This window comes from Pinus tabuliformis, chromosome X (genome assembly GCF_031772625.1).
Source record: "Pinus tabuliformis cultivar Carrire ecotype Pingquan chromosome X, CPIR1, whole genome shotgun sequence".
Classification (NCBI taxonomy): Eukaryota; Viridiplantae; Streptophyta; class Pinopsida; order Pinales; family Pinaceae; genus Pinus; species Pinus tabuliformis.
The window spans coordinates 43,438,406-43,463,788 of NC_142308.1; the positions used below are offsets into that span (position 1 = coordinate 43,438,406).

General features: G+C 36.2%; 1 protein-coding gene across 1 annotated transcript; it reads left to right on the forward strand.

The window, feature by feature from the left end:
• The first annotated feature begins 486 nt into the window (after positions 1-486).
• LOC149138241 (large ribosomal subunit protein uL5z-like) lies at positions 487-7,478 on the forward strand. The gene is made up of 5 exons (XM_089450057.1): positions 487-643; positions 812-919; positions 6,468-6,510; positions 6,674-6,869; positions 7,070-7,478. The coding sequence occupies exons 1-5, from the start codon at positions 641-643 to the stop codon at positions 7,260-7,262; spliced, it is 543 nt and encodes a 180-aa protein (XP_089306183.1). The 5' UTR covers positions 487-640; the 3' UTR covers positions 7,263-7,478.
• The last annotated feature ends 17,905 nt before the right edge of the window (positions 7,479-25,383 follow it).

Sequence of the window (25,383 nt, forward strand, 5' to 3'; positions counted from 1 at the left end):
AGAAAACTTTGAAGAACCAAAGTGCTCTTGCACTCAAAATTTTAAAAGACCAAAGTCCTCACTCACACAACCCATCACTAGTCGAAATGCCTCACCTAGACTAATCTAGTTAAAACTATATATATATATTAACGTAAAAGAAAATATTATTTTCCTCACTGCATTTAAAAAAATTAAAAAATCATTACAACATATAATTTCAATGAAAATGAAGGTAATTTAATTGAATTTAATCAAATTTGATCCTATGATATGATATAGGATTTTTTCCTTCATAATAGATTTAAATACATAATTCCACCAATTAAACTAACATTAACTATGAGAAAATCTTATAACTAACCTTATATTGGTTGATAATTTCAACAACCTGCCCTTATCAATCCACGCAAAATTGAACGGAAGGCCTTTCAAAAGCTTTACTCTTAATATTTTGTTTTAAATATTACTCTTAAATTAATATCGTAAGACGGTGTCATGTTCTTAAATTAATTTACTCTTAATATTTTGTTTTATTAAGTGCCTAGGGTTTATCATTCTTAGGTATTTAAAGTCATGCTAGGGTTTTGAATGGTTATTCGATGCACTGGGAGGCGGTATCAGCGGAAGCAGGGGCAGGAGTAGCAGAGCATCATCCGAAATGGTTCGTGGGTTTTCCTTTTCGATTTAATTTCAAGCCCTTAAATGAAATTGTATATTCTCACTAGTCTGAGAACCCTTTCAGCATTTCCACATGAGATTTTCAAATAGGAGTGCCCACCATTACCTCTGTTAGATTTTTATTTTAAGGTCGTCATTTCTTTGTTTCCAGGCAGCGGAGAAGAAACTGAGCAACCCCATGAGGGAAATTAAGGTGCAGAAGTTGGTGCTCAACATATCAGTTGGTGAGAGTGGTGATCGGCTCACTCGAGCCTCGAAGGTACTTTTTCATCGTCTTTCTTGTTAAGCTCTGCTCTTAAATCTCTTCTGCGTATGCATTCTTTAAGGGTTTCGCACATCGCATTTTTTAGGGATTCTAGGTAAATCCACAACCTAACTTGGGAATTAATGTTTGACACGATCTTTATTCTCTTCCTAATTATAATTATAAAGATGAACATTGTTGAAAATAGAATATATATCCAACATTTTTGGCAGATCCATATGAATATTCTTTCCCAAGTTTTCCAGAATTTTACGAAGGTCAAATTTATCCAATTTTCATTTGTCATATTGCCCTCTGGGAAACCAACTTTTTGTAAAAAAGACCATCACCATATCGTTGATTCAATACCGTTTTTCTTGTTTGTTCATATGTTCTGTTGCTAAATCCGTATCCCACCTACGAATGGATTGGTATCAAGAGGAACATAAGCATTTGACGTCGGAATCCTCAAATTTGTTTTTCTTTTGCGAAGCTGTCGATATGCTGATCTTGAAAGGTTAATCCAGTCGATTCGATTGATAGAATTATTAAATAAAAATCTAAGCTTCAGATAGCTGCAAGTCCTTTTTTTTGGTCAATCCTTTACCTAGACAGCAATATAAAATCTAAAGTCTGATTAACTACTGCAATCTGTCTTTGAGTTTGAGGATGACAGTCATAACTAAACGAAGACTTAAGTTGCGCCCCTAATGTCCTCCATATTATTCTTAAAAAAAAATACTAAAGTATTCTTTACCCTTATCAGAACACCATCAATGCCGTTGGTCAACTTCTTTGAAGAAAAGGTTATCAATATTTGGTGCATCAACATGTTTGTTACAAGCTTTATATTGAAGCATTTTAGAACATGCTCTCAATTACATCAGATATAGGATAATTACCTTTATGAGTTAAGCCCAACATAAAGTCCGAACGTATGTGTTTCCATGGTTAATCTGTGATATTTACTCTTATTGAGATTTTATTGCGTACCTTCCGTAACTTGACAAATGCTATATGTGTCCATATCTGTAGCCCAGATGTAAAGTCCATGCTTGTGTTTCCATGGTTATCTGTGGTATAACAAGGATTGGTAATATGGTTTTATTGAGATTTTATCAGTGTTCCACAAAGTCTCCGGATGGGGGAAGGGGCAGCGTGGGAGTGGGGAGACACATGGGGATGTGTGGAATCATCTCAAAATTTTGGGGAAATTTAGTGGGGGACAGGTGGTCATTGGGATCCCTAGCACAGGTGTCTCCAACATTGGGGTCTCTAGCATAAGGGTCCACATCTGGAAAAATATGAAAATAACGGTAATAATGATAAAATTCCACCAATAACAATTCATCCCAGTCAAATTCATCATTATGCAATGTAGATAGTAAACAGTAAATTAGTACTGAATTCAAATTTGTAAATGTTATAAACATGACTTAGATTGGTAATGAAATACGTCAATTCATAACTATAAATGAAACTGAAATAGTAAAATATTCATACATTGATTTAAAGTTGTCATTCTAGAATCCAGCTAGTACTAAAAAAAAAGTAGATTCTGAAGTTTGAAATAGTAAATTGAAATTACCCAAATTCAAAACCAGTAAAGAGTAAAGAGTTGGTAAAGACAAAAGTTAAATCTGAAAATAGTCAATGGACCATAAACATTGAAATTAAAATGAACATCAACGAGTGAAAGTGAATAAAAGGTAAATAAAAGTGAAAAGCGTGGAGTTCCTTTTCTATACCCAGTTTCTATATGGGCCTTGACAATCTACATAGAAAGAGGAGTAGAGGCTGTGTCTTTCTAGGTTCACAGTTTTCTCTGGAGAATGTCTTTGTAAAGTAATCAAGCTATCAAGCTTTTACAGTTTTCATAAGGTATCAAGCTTTGTCACTGCATCTTATTTTTGACGCCTGCCATGAGGCTTATAGTATTGGAAGTTTGACAATTCACAGCAAGTTGTTTGTGCATTTTTTGGGTGAAAGTCATGGACGGTTGGAAAAAGCTTTCACTGACCGGAAATGCATTCTACTCTTTTTATCCTCGTCAGTTCCAAGCTTTGAAAAATGTTTGTTGTCACAGATATTGCTACTTGTACAATAAACTCAGCTTTGTATTTGTAATTATCCTGATATCTAAACTATCCTGTGTCCAGGAGACTACTGAATTTCTGCAGTTGGATAGATGTTAAGGATAAAATTGCCTTTAGGGCTAGAGCGGCTATTAGAGTTGAACTTTAGCTATATATGTCCCCTTGTGCCTCATAGTTTATATTTGTGCTTAGTGTATCCTGAGACCCATCTTTGGGGTTTGGTCCTCTCATGTATCAATTGTCGAGTAATATGGTTAAAAGTTGCAATATCTTAGAAAACTGCTGTTATTTTTGTGCCTTGTTTGTCTGACTACGTCTTATTTGCTGTTATTAGTGAGTTGTATATATTTGACCTTATTTCTACTGTTGGAACATATCTTTACCAACAAACATCTTTCATCAGTGCATGCATCTTTTCAAATTCAATCTCCGTGCATTCATCTGTAAAATGTTTGCTCGTGCTTCTTCTCTCTTGTTGGTTCTTAGGTCCATCGGACATTTCCATAACTTGTGATCATTATCACATTGGTTAATGATGAGTTCACTTCTTCCACGTCCTTGGTCATTTGTATACCTACTATTTTGGTTCTGCAACTCTCTTCTTTTCTTTGAATTTGATATTGTAGATATAGCACTTCCATGGTTGGAGCTGTATTTGCTTCAACCTTTCTGTTGCTTTGCTCCTTATTTCTTGATTTGTCTTTCTGTAGTTATGTTTTCACCTTTAACACTATTTTCAATCCTTCAAAATTTTTAGGTCTCTATACCTTATCTTCTTTTAAATAGGGAATCTCCACCCATTTATAAATTTGTTAGCCATTTATTTCAGGCTTTCAGCCCACTGTGAGAAAAGCTAGGTGCCCTACAGCCTTGGTGGGGGGAGATTTTGTTCCTCTTTTCAATATTTGTGTCAGTAAGAGAAGACCTTAAAGAGGCTGACCACACACACTAGCAAATATACATCTGAACCTCTGATCTATTAACTGTTGAGGCTTGCACTTCTTTCAATGCTCAATATATCTGGGGTTATGATGGATCTATGCTAGTAATCAAACTGTCAAACTATTGCTCACTATTTTGAGATTCTTTGAATAAAGCTTTCACATAATGTTAAAGGTCCATCTTTTTCCTTGACTGAATTAACAAAATCGTCCTGTGTTGTAGGATGCTTGATTCTCTCTTCCGTCTGTTCAATCGTTTTAACTTTTCCACCACACATCTACTTCTCCTTGAGGCTGACCTGACCACACACACTAGCAAATATACATCTGAGGGCACACACACACTACCAAATATACATTGAACCTCTTATCTATTAACTGTTGAGGCTTGCACTTCTTTCAATGCTCAATATATCTGGGGTTATGATGGATCTATGATAGTACTCAAACTGTCAAACTATTGCTCACTATTTTGAGATTCTTTGAATAAAGCTTTCACATAATGTTAAAGGTCCATTTTTTTTCCTAAACTGATTTAACAAAATCTTCCTGTGTTGTAGGATGATTGATTCTCTGTTCTGTCTGTTCAGTGGTTTTCACTTTTCCACCACACATCTACTTCTCCTTGAGGCTTGAAGTACGAAATTACACATTCTCTAGATTCATAAATCAAAGGCATCAGAGAACTTTCCTATGGCTAAATCCATCGATGTATAGTTTCAGGCTTAAGAGTACATCAAATTTTGTACTCCTTTTCCCAGTTCTAATGCTTCTTTGAAGCCCACTGATGATGACTATAGTGTGCATGATGTATTCCTCTTACTTCTTGAATTACCTCCTCTAGATCTTGAAAGGTCTCAAGCCACCTTGATTTTGTAGACTCTGCATTCACCTTCCACAAAATAATAGTTTGTTGCTTGGAATGATCATTTTCTTCAAATCTCTGATTTTTCGAGTAAAATCTTCTCTATTCTTTGGCAGTATCTTTCTATTTTTGGGTATGAATCAGAACCATCACTGCTCCGTATATTTGTGTCCTCTTTATCGTTGTTTATTAAAATGAAAGTCAGCACTGCTATACTTAATGCAGGGAAAGTGAAAAAACAAATAAATCAACCAAATTTTATTGCAGCTCATGTAATTCAAGCAAATACGATTACAGATCATGTGATCTAACCAAGAACACATTGAACAAACTCCAGATTCTTGGAGCCACATACACTGAAAATTTGAGACTGAAAAATTGAGACAGGTCCCTTCAATAAATCTGAACTTGAATTCATTCCACATCAATTCCATCCCCTCAAAAGATTCACGATCGTTGTCTCATGGATCTTTCCCTCAGCGAACTCATTTTCATCGAAAGATAAAACATATTATCATTTTTTCTCGTCGAAATTCACTGAAAAGTATCTGGTCGTTGAAGGATCCTAAAATTCACTATGTTAGATATGGCGAAAGACCTATTATAGCTATAAAGGGTGCTGATCTCCTAGTTAAAAAATGTAGATATTATCTTCTAATTTTTCGGCAATTTTATTTCCATCTTTGGTTCGAACCGTATAGGGTCTGTTCTCATCAATTATCCAAGAATTGTTCTTCTTCTCCAGGTTATTTTTTGAGATTCATCATTTTAAATAGGGAAATTTAACTGGCTTTTTTCCCACAATTCTCCCCAAAAAATCACACATTACATGGAATCATGTTTTTATCTACATGTGAACAGCAGATCCCAGTTCTAATGCTTCTTTGAAGCCCACTGATGATGAATATAGTGTGGATGACGTATTCCCCTTACTTCTTGAATTACCTCCTCTAGATCTTGAATGGTCTCAAGCCACCTTGATTTTGTAGACTCTGCATTCACCTTCCACAAAATAATAGATTGTTGCTTGGAATGATCATTTTCTTCAAAATCTCTGATTTTTTGAGTAAAATCTTCTCTATTCTTTGGCAGTATCTTTCTATTTTTGGGTATGAATCAGAACCATCACTGCTCCGTATATTTGTGTCCTCTTTATCATTGCTTATTAAAATGGAAATCAGCACTGCTATACTTAATGCAGGGAAAGTGGAAAAACAAATAAATCAACCAAATTTTATTGCAGCTCATGTAATTCAACCAAATACGATTACAGATAATGTGATCTAACGAAGAACACATTGAACAAATTCCAGATTCTTGGAGCCACATACACTGAAAATTTGAGACTGAAAAATTGTGACAGGTCCCTTTCATAAATCTGAACTTGAATTCATCCCACATCAATTCCATCCCCCCAAAAGAATACATTTCATCATTTTAAATAGGGAAATTTAACTGGCTTTTTTCCTACAATTCTCTCCAAAATTGATCCCCAAAAAATTCACACATTACATAGAATCATGTTTTTATTTACATGTGAACATCGGATCCCTGAAGGGAATTACTGTTGCATTTCCTCTGAATAAAATCATGTTCCTATTGATTTATACATGTTTTTAAACTTAAGTTTATGAGGTTTATTATTTGATGATTCTCGGCAGGTGTTGGAGCAACTCAGTGGGCAGACTCCGGTTTTTTCCAAGGGTAGGTTTTGTATTTGACAAAGATATTCCTTGGTTGGACAGGAGGATTCAGATGAAGTTGGCAAATTGAAAAATTTAGTTGAGTCCTTTTTGATACTTTTCATACAGAGGAATGTTTTTGAAAGCTCATTTTTTTTGCTCTGGTTTTTATCATTTGTCTGCAGCAAGGTATACTGTGAGGTCCTTTGGAATCAGGCGAAATGAAAAGATTGCCTGCTATGTTACTGTTAGGGGAGAGAAGGCTCTTCAGCTTTTGGAGAGTGGGCTGAAAGTGAAGGAATATGAGTTGCTCAGGAGGAACTTTAGTGATACAGGTTGTTTTGGTTTTGGAATTCAGGAGCACATTGATCTGGGAATCAAGTGAGTTCAATATTTGCTTGACTTGTGATATTGACATGATCTCAAGTTATTTTGCTATTATGAAACAGTAGTGCTTTGGGACTGTTATTCTTGACTGTATTTTTTCGGTTTAATTTTAATTCATTTGTGATAATTAGATTGTTTTGAGTTATTTTCTAGGCTTTAGTTGTAAACATCTGTCTGCTTGTTCTGTTTTACAGGTATGATCCTTCAACTGGTATTTATGGTATGGACTTCTTTGTAGTCCTAGAACGTCCTGGATACAGAATCGGCAGGAGAAAGAGAGCTCAATCCCGTGTTGGCATTCAGCACAGGGTTACCAAGGAAGATGCCATGAAGTGGTTTCAAGTTAAATATGAAGGAGTCATTCTTAACAAGTCACAAAATATTTAAACAAGCAGCCTTGATAGGTTCGTTATTAAGAGTAGTCTTGGTGGGAATCCACATTTCTGGACACAAGGAATTTGTCTTGTCTGGTTTAATAGATGGATGGAAGACTCCATCATGTAGCCTTAGAGTAGTCTCAGCTTGGTGTACCAGTTCTGTTGACAGCTAAAAGGATGAACTTTCTATCTTATATAAAGTCATCTCTTTTAAAGAGATTTTGAAGTGCTGATTTCTTTGTAATTGAGAATTTTTTTGTAGGTTGTGTTGAGATGATATTGTTCCCTAAAGATCAAGCCATGCACTTAATTGAATACGTGCGTTTGAACAGAGATTATTAACTGTGTTTAATGGATGATATAACATTCCTCCTGTTTATCAAAATATCAGGTGGTTGTCAAATATTTGACGCTCATTTGGTTGTGCTACCTGACGTTCATTTACGTAAAGTGTTTTTGCTTTGGGACATATTTGTTTTTGGTCATCTGTGGTTAACCTTAAAGACATGCTTTATTTTAAGGGGGTTTTGATTTTAAGACTACAGATAATCGGTAACGTGTTTAGAAGTGACACACTATCCTGGTCTTTCAATTTTGGTTTGCTTTCTTTTATGAAGTTTGTAAATTGTGGCTGAAACATTCTGAACACGGAAAATTTTAGGGTTGAAGTTTAGCCATGGGGTGGAATTTTTGCCTGACTAAAATCTGTGTATTCGATTTACTCAGATTTTGCTTTAATTCAGAGAGTGCCTATATATAGCCACATACAGGAAGGACACTTTATTATCTCTCATGGCTCTGGTTTCATCCTGAGAAATCTCTAAAATATCTCATAGATTCCCTCGCTTTTTTTGCTGAAGTGCTCAATGGTTTACTCGGGCTTCACCTACCGTCTTTCTCAACATTCTCAAAAATATCTTGGCTCCCTTAGATTTCACGATAAAAATATTAAATGGCTTTTCGAGCTTTCATCATCTATATTTAAAAAAATTCTGTAAAATATCTTGTCTCAAATTGCATTTTGCTTGAAAATATCTGAAGGTTCCTCTGGTCACACCCTAAAACTCTTGTATGGCCCATGGTTTCATCCTTGAAAATATCTCTTGTTATCTAATATCTGGTTGAGAGAGGTTGAGATTTACCCCAAGAGTTAGCTCAAGTGGTCTAGAGCCAGACATGAAGTTTTTGATATTGTTGCTAATAATGGGTTCGTCTCTCTTCGATTCTCTTGGGGCAAGGCTCCATAATCAGGGCTGACAGTTTATTTGGTTTTACCATCCACCGAATGTGGGGAAGTACTATAGGTTTCCCGTGCTTTCACTATATATATATATATATATGGCTGAGAAGTTATTGTGGACAGTGGGGAGTACCCTGGGTTATAGAGAGAAGAAGCTTTCAAGTTTTCATCCTCTCTGTGGGAAGAGGACGAGGGAGACCAAAGGATCTTTTGCAAGAATGCTTGGTTTTAGTTTCTTTGGCTAAGATGGTTGTGGGTTTTTGTTTTGTGGCCATAGAAACTTGATACAGTCAAAGCACCTTTTTTGTGAGCTTGGATATGCAACTCAATAGTCTTAGTATGACAGTTTGGAGCAGTGGGGTCACAGGCTTAGGGCTTACTCTCAGCAACATAAGCTTTTCTGAATGCGATCTTTATCGTGGACACCTTTGATGACATAGGTGTCCTAGCAGGCAGCTCAAAGTTGTCATTCGCTTTGATCTCACAATGGTCATCTTACTCTGCACTTGGATAGAGATGCTGTCGCTGTGGGATCACAGGTAATTATAACTTAAGCCCATATCATTTCTCAATCTAAATTCCGCAATCAATAAATGGTAATAATAATAATGCATCGCAGCAGCCCAGAACCGGCATGTATTCATGCTATAAATGAATGGGTCAATAATTTTATCTTACTTTCCATTATGACCTGTATACTTAATGGTGGTTTCGATGATAGAATCTCCAGGATTAGATGAATAAAAGGTCCCCCAACAAGGTACAAGTGAATTCTAGGAAGAGAATGTGTGATCTTTTAATTTCCTTTTTGATGGGTATTAACAGTCCAGAATCAGAAAAGCTATTCTTTGTTATATTGTCAACATAATCCTGTAGACCTTTTTGGGAACGGTAATATCTTTGGTGCAAAGCGGAAAATTTGATTCCATATCGGAGAGATGGCTGAGCAGACGAAAGTGTCAATTGCCACTTTCGTTACAAGGAACTCGATTTGATTGATTGCCACTTCCATTACAAAGAACTCGATTTGATCATTTTTCCTGATAATGAACAAAACTCATGGTATTTGTTTCTGCGTTTCGGAAACGGAAAATTTGATCCCATATTGGAGAGATGGCTGAGCGGACAGAGTGTTGATTGCCACTTCCGGTACAAGGAACTCGATTTGATTATTTTCCCTGATAAGGAACAAAACTCATGATATTTGGTTCATGATATTTGGTTCTCTGCATTTAGGTTCCTGGATCTGTGACATTAGCTACTCACATATAACCTGAATGAAGTTTTCCGTTGGGTTTAAGTTGGGGATGAGATTTCTTTCCACCTGTCCTGGTTATAATGGAACTATTCAAAATCGAGTTGTTTGGTGATACTGGTTTCATAACCATACACGTCATACACTGGTGGGATTGGTTTCATAACCATAAATACACTCTATCTCACCTTGAGTTGAGAAACCTGCCTGACATTGTGATTGCATTTTGACATATTTGAAAATCAACCTGGTGGGATTGGTTTCATAACCATAAATACACTCTATCTCACCTTGAGTTGAGAAACCTGCCTGACATTGTGATTGCATTTTGACATATTTGAAAATCAACCTGGTGGGATTGGTTTCATAACCATAAATACACTCTATCTCACCTTGAGTTGAGAAACCTGCCTGACATTGTGATTGCATTTTGACATATTTGAAAATCAACCACTTTGGGACATTCATCCAGTGTAGAGAAGATTTGTGGCTAGAAATGCTAGTGCTAGTGTAGGTTTGTTATTTTAGTTGGTTGTTCATCTCAGTTTATGTTCAAGTTCCGAGTTAATATCCTTTTTTTCTTAAGTTTGCAGCTACGTGTAAATATTGAGCATTTTGACTCTTACCTAATAACCATGAATTCAAGAGTAGCTGGTGCAGTTGCCGTTATTTTAATTGGATTTTTGTCTCAGTTCCATGTTTTCAATTTTACTGTGAGTTGAATTTCAAGAGTAGCTGGTGCAGTTGCCGTTATTTTAATTGAATTTTTGTCTCAGTTCCATCTTTTCAATTTTACTGTGATAAAAATTCAACTTTATAATGTCTTTTTTAGTTGCTTCTCAATTTCCTACAAGTTCGGAGACAATTTCTTATAATTTTTTGGCCGAGTTTGCAGTGATGTGTGAATATAGAACATTGTGATTCCCTTGATAACCATGCAGTGGATACAGTTGGGCTGATCGTATCTTGCAAATTAATAAATCTGGGATGTCAATTTTCTCAAACTCAACTAATCTGGGATGTCAATTTTCTCAAACTCAACTTCTAGGAAGTATCTTGGATCATGTTCTCTTCCGTTTGTCTTGACTTTCCTATTATTCCGTTTGTCTTGACTTTCCTATTATTCATTTTTTTTTTTGTAGTTTAAGGAGAATGTTTTTTTGCCTTGAAAATCATGGAAATTTTGATAAATTCTGGTGGAGATTTTTGTAAATTTAAGTTAGAGTTGTCAAATTTCAAGATAAAATTTTGGGTGTTTTAGAGGTTTTTGATAGTGCTGAATCTATTTCTACTGTCAAAAACATGATTTAAACATGTGCTGAATCTATTTCTACTGTCAAAAACATGATTTAAACATTTGCTTCAGTAAGATTTGTTGATTTTTTTTGCCCAGATTCTGACCACTTTTAACTGTCTAGACAATTCTTTCACGTTGGTAGATTTTTTCCATTATAAACTTCACGGGTATTCAAAATCTATAAATATCTATAAATGGTAAAAGTATGATTTTAATGTGTAAACCCTCTTGTTAGACATGTTGAATTTTCTGTTTCACCTCAATTTTTGCCCAGGTTTGGGAAAATAGTTTTCTGTTGTGTATTATTAATAATGTGTGACAGCTGTTAGCATTTTCATTGTGTCGGGACACTGACTGATCTGTTTTAATATGAATACCCCTTGTGAAACTCCTTAGCATTTGAGATGGCATTAGATGTTCCCGTCTTCTCATAGATGTTCTTTGTCTTATCCTTTATTCTGGGAAATAAGAATGTATTCTAATTGCTTGGTTTATTTTAGGAAATAAGAATGTATTTTTGCCTGGTTTTTTTTGATATTAAAGGAATTTTGATGTTAAAAATGGGTCTCAAAATAAAAAGGTACTAAAAAATGTATAGCAAAAATTAATTTTATAAAAACCAATAGGATTTAATATAACATTGCTAACTATGGGGATGATTCACCATTTAGCCTATTGAATAAGCTTACGAGAGATTTGAGCTCTCAAAGTTGCACCACTAGGATAAAATCCAGGGTCGTATTGATTTTGTACAATTTCAAGAACCATTTAGCCTATTGAATAAGCAGAAAATCTAGCTAGGGAAAAATCCAAGGTCTTGATTGTGGTCAGCTTTTTTGAAATACAAGGTTGTCAAGCTTCCTTTTGAGTACATAGTTTTGATGAAGAGATTGCCAAAAGATTAATTGATAAGAAAAATTGCCACTATAGGCTTACATGGTGAAAAAATAATCCTTGCGCTCTCATGTGATTCTTCAACTTGTTCAAAATGTGAAGATACGGTAGAGGTTCAAAGAATGGCCTTGTTGTATTGACCTTGTAGTGACCATGTTGTCAACACAAAAGATAAAGGATACCAAACATTGTTAATTTGTTGCCTCAATTCAAATTTCAAAAGGTATAATAGAAATATAAGTAGCCTACTAATTAGCTTGTGGTTCTAGTTTAATGGGTCATATAGTTAGACACAATCTATTGTTTAGTTGAATGGTTCCTATTGAATTGAGGCCGCAAAAATCAGCAAGTTCTTGCTAACTTTGTGGAAATGACAAAGGTTAGCTCTTGCTTTGTGGAAGTGTGTGTTAAATTTTGGTAGCTCGAACAAGTGATTCTACATAGATTTGGTGTCAAGCATGTAGAAAGTTTTCAACAAAATTTTGTAGCAAAGTGACTCTTTTTCTTTCCTAAGCACATTGATTAATGAATGTTAAAGATCTTGAGATTGTGAATTACGATGAGAGTGAATTACGAAAATTATCCTGTTAATCATGAATCACAAGGCAAAGGAAAAATTATGAAAGTAATTGTTGAGCACATTTCGAGGAAGTTGGCATGCATACCTAGGAGCAAGAAGAGAGGAAAACAAGCGAGGAAAAGGAGAGGAAAAAGGTAGTGCGCAGATTGAGGTAGATAGGCATGCAAATCAAGATAAGTTGCATGTGTGAGAGGACTGCATAGGTATTTGTGCACATGTATTGAGGAGTGTAAAACAACACACAGATCAAGGCATGTTAGCATGCAAATCTAGGCATTGTTAGCATGTAGATCAAGGTTGTAATTTGGCATACAAATCAAGGCACAGTTGACACACATATTGAAGCAATAGATTGTCGCTTAGCACACATATCTAGATATATTTGTTTGGCTTGAATTTCTAGGTGCTGGGACAAGTTTTGTAGTTGTAATAAAACCTCTGATTTACTTTTGCAATTTGAAATAAAACAAAACACGAACACTAGTTTTCCTAAGTTGGGTTTCTATGATAAAAACTTGTGTCAACATTTAGTGTGCTTTATCTCTTTCCGTTTTGTAGATCTATTAGAAAATCAACAATTTTTTTCGTGCATGAATTTAGATTTGAGTTTTCTGCTAAAAATATGAGTATAAATTTATGGCGCATTAAATAATTTCGCTGGGTTTTAAAAAACTAACATGGTATTAGAGCCAAGATTTTGACATAAATTCAAGTATTGCATAAGTTCAAGCTCAAAGGAGTTTGTGGTGTTAAACAACAATGATCTTGGATGGGGTAAAAGATCCCTTGATTCCCCATTTGTCAAAGAAGAAAACATCAAAGGAGATGTGGGATGCACTCACAAAATTGTACCAGAGGGACAAACTCCACAGTACCAAAATGTCCAAAGGAGAAAGTGTGACTTTTTACCTTATTAGGCTTGACATGCAAGTATGAGATGTGATGGCAACCATGAGGGAGACAATTTCTAACACTAAACTGGTGCTATAGCCTTGAATGATTTTATGAAGCAATGGAATGTGTTTGTTAAATGTATCATTGGATGCGAGCATCTTCCCACATGTGAAAGGCTGTGGGATGATTTCATATAAGAAATCTTAGAAGGGTCTCAACATGGAGACCAAAATATGAAGGGTGAGGAGGAAGAGAACTTGGCTCTAGCATCCAAGAGCAAGGGAAAGGCCAAGAAAGGCTCCATTGAAGGAGCCACCTCACAAGTCAGGGAAAATAAGTTAGACATCAACAAAGTAAAATGTTTTGCTTGGTTTTTTTAGGACATTATGCCAACTAATGCCCTAATAAGAAAAAGAACAAACAAAAGAAGTATGTCACTGCTACAACTGAGATGGATAAGTTTGCAGCCATATTTGAGGATGAGTTTTCGCTCATTGCATGTCTATCTAGTTCAATGGCCACCAATGTGTGGTACATTCACAGTGGCGCTTCATGTCACATGGTTAGAGTGCAAGACTACTTTACCAGTCTAAAGGAGCATAGTTTGGATTACTGCATTAAATTTAGTGACAATCCCAAGTACAAGCCAATAGGCAGTGGAATTGTTAAGTTTTAGAGGGAGTCCGGGAGCCTTTACTGGTGAAGGACATGTTGTATGTTCTGGGATTAAAGAAGAATCTAATCTCTATTTTAGCATTGGAGGAAAAGAGTTATGTGGTGACTTTCTAGAAGGGAAAGGTGTATATTTGTCCCAAGGGTTCCAACCTCAACACAACAAAGTGGTTGGAGTGAGAAGGAACAAGTTGTACATACTTGAGTTCAAGCCAAACAAAGCATTAGTGAGTAGCAATAGCAACCACCTTGACTTGGGGGCGTTGTGGCATAAGAGGATGACACACTTGCACATGGAGCACTCAAAGTGCTTGGGGAGGTTGTAACATGTCTTTCAACTTTCACTACAAACCAACATGAGGTGTGCAAAGGGTGTACCATGGGCAAATACACCAAGACTTTTTTTCCCCAACAATGATAGCAGGTCCAAGGGGATCTTGGATTTGATCCATTCAGATGTATGTCGGCCCATATTAGTCGTGTCCATTAGAGGGTTTACTTACTATGTGACCTTCATAGGTGACCATTCTAGAATGCCTGGATCAATTTTATGAAGACCAAAGATGAGGCCTTCAATCGGTTCCAAGAGTTTAAAGGTCTTATGGAGAAACAAACGAGGAGAAAGATCAAGGTGCTTAGATATGACAATGGAGGCAAGTATTGTTGAATTTTGTAACTATGGTCGATCTTCATAATTAATATTTTTGGTCTTGATCTATTTTACAGAGCATGTTCTTCATGCTATTTTTCAAAATAAGAGATTAAATTTTTAAATTTGAATTTATTGGCTCCAAAAGATGCCAAGTCGGCCTCCTCCTAGTCAAGTTGGCCCTAGTATTGATGGCACCCATTTGGCATACCAAATAACTATATAAGGACACTTTTCCTCCCACATTGGGCACACAATTCTCATCTCTCCAAGAAGAAAGTTCCGATCATTTGAGGGAGTATGTAAGGTAGAAGATGAAAGCAAGAAAGAAGGTCAAAGCTATCTCTGTGATTGTAAGGGTGAAACTTTGTAAATGAAGGACAAAGATTTGTGATTGAAGGACAACTCTATAAATTAAGGACAATGGTTTGGATTTGAAGGACGAATCTTTGTGATAGCACTAAGTGGAAAAGGCCGAAATTTTGGGAAGGAATTTCTGTGGCAAGACTAAATCTATACTTTGTAAAAGGCAACAAGAAGACCGAACTCTGAGGCAGACAAAAAATGAGTTTTATAGCAAGTAGAAGGCCTAATTCTAAGCAGACCAAACTGAGTTGTGTTGGACAACTTAATTACTTGACTAGCATGGAGTTGGACTAGGTTTGCCCAAGTTTCTCTGATGCTTACTTTGACCTTGTAAATGACTAGGATGTATATTTGTGTCTCTTGTTGAAAATAATAGTTTCTCTAAGGTTGCTTGGGTTTTCCCCATGTGGGTTTTCCCAGGGTAAATGTTTGTGTTTTTGTGTGGCTGTCTCTTTATGATCCTTTTGACATTTTATTCTCCTATTGATATCATACATGTAATTTCTTTATGGTGAATAAGAATGAATGACAAAATTAACCTAAGAATAAATCATAAGAAGTAATTATTAGTTTAGAGGATACTTCGAAAAATCAACATGTTACCATATCTTATGGTGAAAGAGTAGTCTTGAAGTTGAAGTCATTATCCCTAGTTCAAGTGAAGGACAAAATCATCTATTGTTTAGACCGAAAGTCTATTCAAGAAATATATCAATATGCCATAGTCTCAAACCTTCGAATATATATTGCAATAGGGAAAAAGTTACATAAGTCGAAATAACCTCACATCAAACCTCAATTACAGGGACCAAGAAACCTTAACTGCGGATACCTTAGTTAGGCCAAAAGGCCTTAGAAGAAATATTAGTTTGACCAATAAGGTCGCAAAACTTATGATAGAAAGCCGAGAGACTTCTCAAATAACTTTAGAAAACCCACAGTCAATACAATTTGTTTTGGTGTATATTATTGTTGTGATTTGTTTAATGTTTCATAAGGCATATTCATTGGAGCATATATTGATTACAAGGGGAAGTATTGAAAAATTGTTTTGACTATGGCCAAGGATCTTGACTATATGAAAAGGTGACCGAGAGTAGATCTTAACATGAAAGAATCTTGACATTGAAGTTGTTTATAAAAGTCTTGAAGAAGATCATTGAAGTGATCTGGATACATTTTTGTTGTTGATATCTCTAAAATTAGAAGTATCCACTGTATTATCTCTTGAGATCAAAGATCAAAACCTATTTTTGAAGATCTCAAAGCTAGAAAGACCGAGCTGTTGTACAAATAGAATTTGGTGATGATCATTGCAAAGAAAATTACTTCTGAGAAGCCAAGGTTATTAGGTTTTCTATAGTAAGGGCGAAAATACCTCAGAAGAAAATAAACCAAGAGTAACAGATCTCAAAAAAGACAATTCAAGGTAGTCCAAAATTGCCTCACTTAGTGTCAAAGCCAACGAAGATGTTCTTCAAGAAATACACTAGAGTCTACTTACAAGGTATGTATTATCTCAATCTTTTTTGTTTGAGATCAAATTTTTGTTGAGGTTGAAATTACAAAGTATATCTCCATCAATCTAAAGTACAAACAAGTTGGGAATACATCTCAAGATAAGTATGTGCCATATGTCATACAATGATTTCTAAGTGTTACTCTTCTACTCGTAAGATAGCATAAGTTAATATGTTGAGCCTATATCAAGAGGATGAAGATCTTGAAATTCTAGTGACATGATACTTTTCAGCAAAAGGACAATATTCATTGATCTCTTATGATCTGTATGACTACAACAAGAAAGTATATAATTAGCCAACCCTAGAATACCTAAAGGATATGTGTAAAATAAAGGTCTTTTCCAGAATTTGATCCTTTTCCAACATCCTGAGATATAATGACAAATTACTTTTGTGCCAATAATATTTGGCATCCTAAAGATAAGTTGGATTAACATCTTGTATAGAAAGGTGTAAAAGATATCTCCTTGATAAAAGAATATGTCACCTCTGTGGAAATAACATATCGAGTATGCAACAAATGGCTTGCATTATGAATCATAATTTGATCTCTGTAGTTCCTTTATGAGCCAAAGGAAGTTAAGGAAATTGTTTTCAAAAAATCATTGACTATCAAATCTAAAGAAAAATTCCTCAAAGTCTCTTATTTAAGGCAGAATGCATCCTGGATACATTTACTGATTTGAATCACATTCAAAGGAAAGCCAAGATACTTGATTTAAGGAGGCATGGAGATTCTATGATCTTGGACATGGAAATATAGTCTTCTACTAATGATGAAAAGTGTACACTTGTTGCTACTATCTAGTTACAAGGGCTCCTGATTAGTGAAGAAGAGGTCGAGCTCCTCTTTAAGATTTGAGACTAAAAACATCTTAAGAAAATTGAGTCATTTGCAAAACCTATTATTATTATCACTATCAGGATACTTGGGTTGAAAAAGATAAGAATCAATGTTTAGCTGAGAATATTAGAACAATAATCAAGTATGCCATGGGATCCTTGATTGTTTGCTAAAATCATGGAGATTTTATGGATTTTGGAATAGGACTTGAAAGAGGTGCAAAATGAATCTTTGAGAAAATAGGGTTTGGAAGATTGAAAGTCTTGGATATAAAAAAAATATGGTTTTACACATTTGGATATCTAGGGTTTGTAAACCCTAGTAGGATAAAATGGCTTAAATAAGAAAGCTCTAGGGTTTATGGACAAAAAACGTAGGACTGGACCTAAACAAATGTTTCAGCTGAAAGTAGAAACCCTAGCTCTTGTAAGGAAGGAATGCCATCATACTGATGATGAGGACAAGGTTGATAAATTTACAAGATGGATGCAAAAGGACTAAAGATCAAGAGGGATATGTTATTATCCTCAAAAGATAAGTATTATTTATATCTCTTCTTTGATTATTACTATTATTATTGTTTCTACTATTAATTAATCTCTTGTGTTTGTATCCTTTGTTTGGTCATAATTGTATTTCCATGGCCTCCTAGTGAGGATTGCAGGTACGTGTTGACGGCTTCCACAACTTTGGGAGTAGATGGAAGAAGTGGATGAACGAAGCAAAGAGTGTGACAAGAGGACTTTCCCAAAATCAGATGAGATTTGAGCTCAAAGGGAGCAGGGAGATCAACAAGTTTGAAGTACCCCTGGATTGTGCCGAAGGGAAGTTAGTGGTAAATTCCAAATGGATATTCAAGATCTAGCATGCAACGGTTGACAATATAGACAAATACAAAGTGAAAATTAAGAACAAAAGGTTTTCCTAGTAAGAGGGAGAGGATCATGACTAAATATTTGCTTTAGTTGTAAGACACACTTATGTTAGAACTATTATCATTGCCTTGAAATTGCACCATGTGGTTGCAAAGATTGTTTTTCTCAATGAAGAGAAATAAGTGTACATGAAGCTACCTTAGGGCTTTGAGGTACACGAGAAAAAGTCTCATGATTAAAGAAGGGTATCACAAGCAAACACATTGGGCTTGGTTGATCTTATTTGATTTGTCTTTGACGAAATCCAAAGGACTCATGTCGGAGGGAGAAGTTGTGGTAGAAAGAATTGCCTCTATACCAGAGGAAGTAGTCAAAAAGCCTCGTTTTAGCTTTAGAGGGAGTATACCTATGAGTTCGAGATGATGGAATGTCATTGACATTGTCAGGATATATATCTGATATGCTGGAAGGCAACAATGGCAAAGGGAGCAACCATAATTACCACAATAATATATGTTTCAGTGTAAGAGGGAGACCCATACAGGGTAACAAGAAAGCAACTGTGGTGATGGACCCAGTGAAAGGAAGCTGATCTGTTTTATGACCCAAGGCATGTTTCTCAAGATGGGTTGGAGTACCATGATCATGGTATAGTTGGTCATGTCAAAAACACTTATGATTTTAGATTTGTCTCAAACAATGAAGTACAACTACAAATTCAAATTGGGCATAGAGTGTTGAAGACAAAAAGAAGTTCATCAAGATATTGCTTCAGTTTGGGCTCCAATATGACTATGAACATGAAGTAGACATCTGTCACACTTAGTATTGAAGAGGTCGAGTATATTGCAGTTGTATTGACAAGTTGAGAAGCATTATGGCTTCAAAGGCTACTTGCATTATTGTCTTGATCATGTGCAGATGATGACCATGATGACAGATTGAAGTACAATGAGATCTAGTACCAAGCCATGGTACAAAAGGGGGAAGTGAAGCTCCAATGTATTGATGAGCAAATTGAAAATATTCTTACAAAGCCTCTGTCTAGTGTGAAGTTTGTATACTTCAGGGACAAGCCTAGACTTGTTGAGAATGCCTCTCTCATTGAGAGGGAGTGCTAATGAGATAGTATCATGGAATAACATTCTCCCTATGTCATATATGACCATAATTAGGGGGAATGGTCCAACAAAGGACAATAATTCTTCTTGTGTCAATTATATTGACCAAAATTAGGAAGAATGGTCATAGAGGCCCAAAATTACTTAGAGTGTGGCCTTTCAACATTGAGACCATTTAGCATCAGGCCCAAAATTACTCAGATAGAGTGTGGCCTTCAAGGGTTCACCATGTGTCCAGTATTGACCAGAATGATGGTGAACCAAGACTAGTATGTATACCATGTGTCAAATAGACCCAAATTACGGTGACTAGTTGATGATAATGATGTACCATGTGTCAGGAGTATTGACCAGAATTATGGTGAGGATACAACATGTGTTAGAGGTACTGACCAGAATTATGGTACCTTGTTGATGCTATTGATCTACCATGTGTTCGGAATACCGACTAGAATTATGGTGAGAATATACCATGTGTCATAAGTATTGACCGGAATAATGGTAGTTTGTTGATGCTGTTTACTTACCATGTGTCAAAGATGTTTGAACATATTATGGTAGTTCGTTGATGTTATTGGTTTACCATGTGTCACAATTGTTGACTAGATTATGGTAACTTGTTTTACCATGTCTTACAATTGTTGATCTGATTATGGTAATGATTTGTTATAACATTTTCTTAAAAGAAATTTGTCAACATGATAGCATCTAGATAATCATTATGAATACCTCCCTATTTAAGAGGGAGTGTTAAATTTTGTAACTATGGTCAGTCTTCATAATTGATATTTTCGGTCTTGATGTATTTTACAAAGCATTTTCTTCATGCTATTTGTCAAAAGAAGAGAAATTAAATTTTTTAATTTGAATTTATTGGCTCCAAAAGAAGCCAAGTTTTCCTCCTAGTCAAGTTATCCCCAATATTGATGGCACCCATTTGACATAACAAATGACTATATAAGGTAAATCATCCTCCCACATTGGGTACACAATTCATATCTATCCAAGAAGAAAGTTCGTATCATCTGAGGGAGTATGTAAGGCAAAAGATGAAGGCAAGAAATAAGGTAGAACCTATCTCTGTGATTGAAGGACAAAACTTGTAAGTGAAGGACAAATATCTACCATTGAAGGAAAAAGCTCTATAAATGAAGGACGAAGCTCTGGAATTGAAGGACGAATCGCTGTAATTGAAGCACAAATATCTGTAATTGAAGGGCGAGTCTTTGTGATAGCATTGTGTGGAAAAGGCATAAATTCTGAGGAAGGAATCTTTGTGGAAGGACTAAATATACTCTTTGTAAAAGGAAACAAGAAAACCGAACCTCGAGGCAAACAAAAGATGAGTTCTATGGAAGGTACAAGGCCTAATTCTAAATAGACCAGACTAAGTCTTCTTGGGAAACTTTATGACTTGACTAGGATGGCGTTGGACTAGGTTTGACCAAGTTTCTTTGATGGTTAGTTTCACCTTGTAAATGACGTGGCTGTCTCTTTATGATACTTCTAGCATTTTATTCTATAGTTGATATCCTATGTGTAATTGCTTTATGCTGAATAAGAATGCATGGAAGAATTAACCTAAGAAGAAATCATAAGAAGTAATTATCAATTTAGAGGATACTTAAAAAAATCAACAAGTACAACTCGAATGTCTTCAAGGAGTTTTGTGCATATTTTAGAATTAAGAGGGATTTGATAGTTCCATATAACCCATAAAATAATGGAGTATCAAAAATAAATAACAAAGCCATTATTGGGGCAATAATTTCAATGTTTCATGATCATGATCTGTTTATGTTCTTATGGGAGGAAGTGTTTGCAAAACAAAAGTCCACACAAGGTGTTGGAAGATGACCCCTGAAGAGGCATACATGGGGAATAAACCAAAGCTTGGGCATCTTTGTATCTTCTAGTGCTTGGTTTATTGCGATGTCCCATTAGAGAAGAGGACCAAGCTCAATCCTACTATGGAGAAAGACATTTTCGTTGGGTACGACGAAAATTCAAATGCTCACAAAGTATTCACTCAGGAAAACAATGGTGTGGAGGGATGTGAAATTTGAGGAGGATAGAGATTTCAAAAAGTCTTGTGGATCAATGTTAGTTGAGGTAGAGGTTCAAGAGAAGGAAACCAAAATAATAAGGGAGAAAACGATTACAAATTGCAAGACCCCAGACTAGTGTGCATGACAAATAACATGAGTAGGATGATCCATTTACTCAGGCCGAGACTTCTAGGAATAAGAGGTTGAAATGGGCATAAAATACCTTGAGGGAAGCTTAGGAGAAGGAAGATGCACCTAGAATTTCAATAAGGGAAAGTGGAGCACCACAAAGATTTTCCAGCTACATGGCTCTTATGATCAAGTTGATAGAGGTTGATCCTTCTAGTTTTCAAGAGGCATCTGAGTAGTAGGTATGGCGAGATGCCATGGTGGAAGAATACTCTTCCATTATAAAGAATGATGTATGGAAGGTAGTTCCATGTATTGAAGGGAAATCAATGATAGGAGATAGGTGGATCTATAAAATCAAACACACTACTAATGACAGTGTTGAGAATTTCAAATCCTAGTTCATGGTTAAGGGGTTCTATCAAAGAGAGGGAATTGATGATGATGAGACATTCACCCCTATAGCCAATTATTCCTCCTTCAAGTCTGTTATTTCCATTGATGTAGAGATGAGTTAGAAAATACATCAGATGGACATTCGTACAACATTTCTTAATGGTGTGATAGAGGAAGAGGTATATATAGAGTAGCTAAAGGGTTGTTAGGTGCATGGGAGGGATTCCCATGTGTGCAGACTGAAGAGAGAACTGTATGGATTAAAAAAGGCACAGTGTGTGTGGTATCATATGATATAAATATATGTATTGTGTTTGGTCTTCACCAAGAGTGATGTTGACTCAAACTTGTACTACATATTTGTCAAGGGAGAGTAACTCATTCTTGCATTATATGTAGATGACTTGTTTCTTACAGGTTCAGACAAGCTCATTGTAGACTGTAATAGGGATTTTGATTTAGAGTTTGACATGAAGGATTTGGCGCTGATGCACTAACTTTATGGGGTTAGAAGTATGACAGAGAGATGGGAAAATCTTCCATGGACAAGGGAAGTACTCAGTGGAGATCTTGAAGAGATTTGGGATGCAAGACTACAAGCCTATGGCTATGCCATTGGTGACCAATTGGAATAAAATTGATACGTTTGAGTCAAAGGCAGTGAACCCAAATTTATACATGCAACTAATTGACTCTCTTATGTATCTAGATAATACTAGACCAGAGATATGTTTTACTGTCAATACACTCAATTAGTTTATGGTTGAGTCGAAGTGAGTTCACTAGATAGCTACACAACATGTCCTAGAATATCTGCATGGAACAATTGATTATGGATTGAGCTATATCCCAGGAGATGGAGTGAAGCTAGTGGGTTATACAAATGCTAACTGGGCAGGAAGTGTAGTTTACAGGAAAAGTACTTCAGGTTGTTGTTTCAACTTGTTATCTAGAGTTGTTTCTTGGTTCAGTAGGAAACATAAGTCAATTGCACTGAATTCTATGGAGGCTGAGTACATGGAAACCAAATTGGCATAATGCGAGTCCATTTGGTTTCAAAATTTACTTGTGGGGCTATTTGATCAGGTGTTGGAGCTGATAGTGATACATTGTGACAATCAGGACTGCATCAAGCTCTTAGAAAATCCAATGTTTCGTGATAAATCAAAAAACATAGAGATCAAGTATCACTTCATTCAAGACAATGTAGAAGGGTACAATGAAGCTACAATATGTACTTACATATGAGCAGGTGTCAGACATCCTCACAAAGATCTTGATGAAAGGAAAGCTCATTTTATTGAGTGATCCAGGTGGCTCCAGGGACACACACAGGACAAAGAGGGCTTATGGAAGCTCAAAAATCAAAGTGATCAGGATGCTTTCGAACTAGGACCAGAGCGTAGATCTCATCGTCCTGATCACAGCGGTTTGAACGGTTCGTCAATCCAAGCTCGTATGAGGGAGAACGAGCAAGGAAAAGTTTTGGTTGACTTTTGCTCACTGGGCAGGCTTAACAGAGACATAATTTGGAAGTTTTCCGGTAGACAAAATCCAGCCAAATCTGGATAGATTTCGAGAGAATTTGTGGCTTGTTTAATTTGACTCCTTCGATCAAATTTTGGAATTTTCAAAATGGCCTTATTAAAAAATTAAAAAAAATTATATAAAGGAGGTGGTGGGCCACCACCCCCACCACCCCACACCTCACCATATATATATATATAACATACGTTAATGAGGAGGTTGGGGGGGATTGAACCTGCCCGGCCCACGTGGGTTGGCTCCCACTGGGTGGCCCCATGAATGAACCCATGAAACATACCATATACCATGTACCAAACAAACGCGCCATCAAACAGTTAATGCACAATGGCCAATTAAGACATGTGCTACAGAGGGCATGGGGTGGGCCGCCCAATGCAGACCCGACCGCCCTAAAAAAAATATAATATATTATTTCAGTTTTTAAAACAAAACAATGTATTAAATGGAGGGGTCAGGGTTTGACCACCCGACCTCCTCCTCACTATTCAGATTTTATGCCAATCCAGCAAACGGTTTTGTTTTGATAAATCTGCCCAAAACTTTATATAAAAACCTCAGTTTTCAGTGCACCCAACAAGCATGGAGGAACCATGAGCGGGCACAGAAATCGAGATGATTTTTTTAATTAATTTATTGCAGGTGGAACCATGATTGAGCGAAATTTCCAGGAGGGTGAAATTTTTGTAGTGTCCAAATTGGACAAATTTTATGTTGATCTTACACCTCTCAATGACACGAACCCGATGACATAGTTAGTTTCCTGATCTGAGCAGCCGATTTGCAGAGGACATGGAGGAGGGAATCTTTAAGGAATCTAAAATATTCCTTAAGCCCCAGAATTCCACTTTCTTAGAAATCATAAATTTGACAGTCGATTTTGCACTATTCGACACCACAAATCTAATGGTGTGTTCATATTTTCCATTTGCTCATTCTATTTTTCAGCCACTTTTCTAAGTAGAGTGCAAGTGTTAGCATTCATGTGCTAGCAGCCATTTCTATGAGATTCGACGCCGCGAGATGGATGGTCGTCTAGCTTCAGAAATTTGACAACCTCTTCTTCAGATGGCCCTTGGATGTGAGGTATATGCAGTGTGTTCATGTACTTATTTTGCTATGCATTGTGCTGCACATATCCTTGTTTGATGTTTGATGAGGGATCTTGTTTCTTACTTGTTTTCATGATTCATGCTTGATGTGACGCAGAATCATCTATGTGATGTACTTGTTGTTATGATTCATCATGTTTTATTTGAGATCCCTTTGTCGTCATGTTGATGGGATACTCATGTTGTCACCATGTATGTTTGCTAAGATCCATTTTATGTCATGTGGTAGGATGCTCACTATCATCATGCATGAGTTTATGTGATACTGATAAGAGTCCTTTTCACCGAGAGTTCCGCAGTGGAACATCTCTTGGAGCCACTCCTGCGTGAGGGAATTTTCCTTGTATGATAACGACGTCACCTTTTATGTACATCATCACTATTGACAACACTTAATGCAGCCGCCTACACCATCTTGACACCGGGGCCCAGAGACGTAGTCCCTCTTGGATGAACTCCGTTATCAACGTCTTGTTATTTTATGTTGCTGATGATTGTCATGTTCCTTCTTCTTTACAACATGCACATGTATTCAATTATGTTCCATTAAAAATTCAATTTAACACATCACCAAAGTAAAAGGTCTTGGAAGGGTCCTTCGTTACACCCGGATGCGGATCAAGTGGTATCAGAGTGGTCTTTGCGTGAATGTGAATTGCAAACGTGAACAATGGAACGTGCAGCGACATAG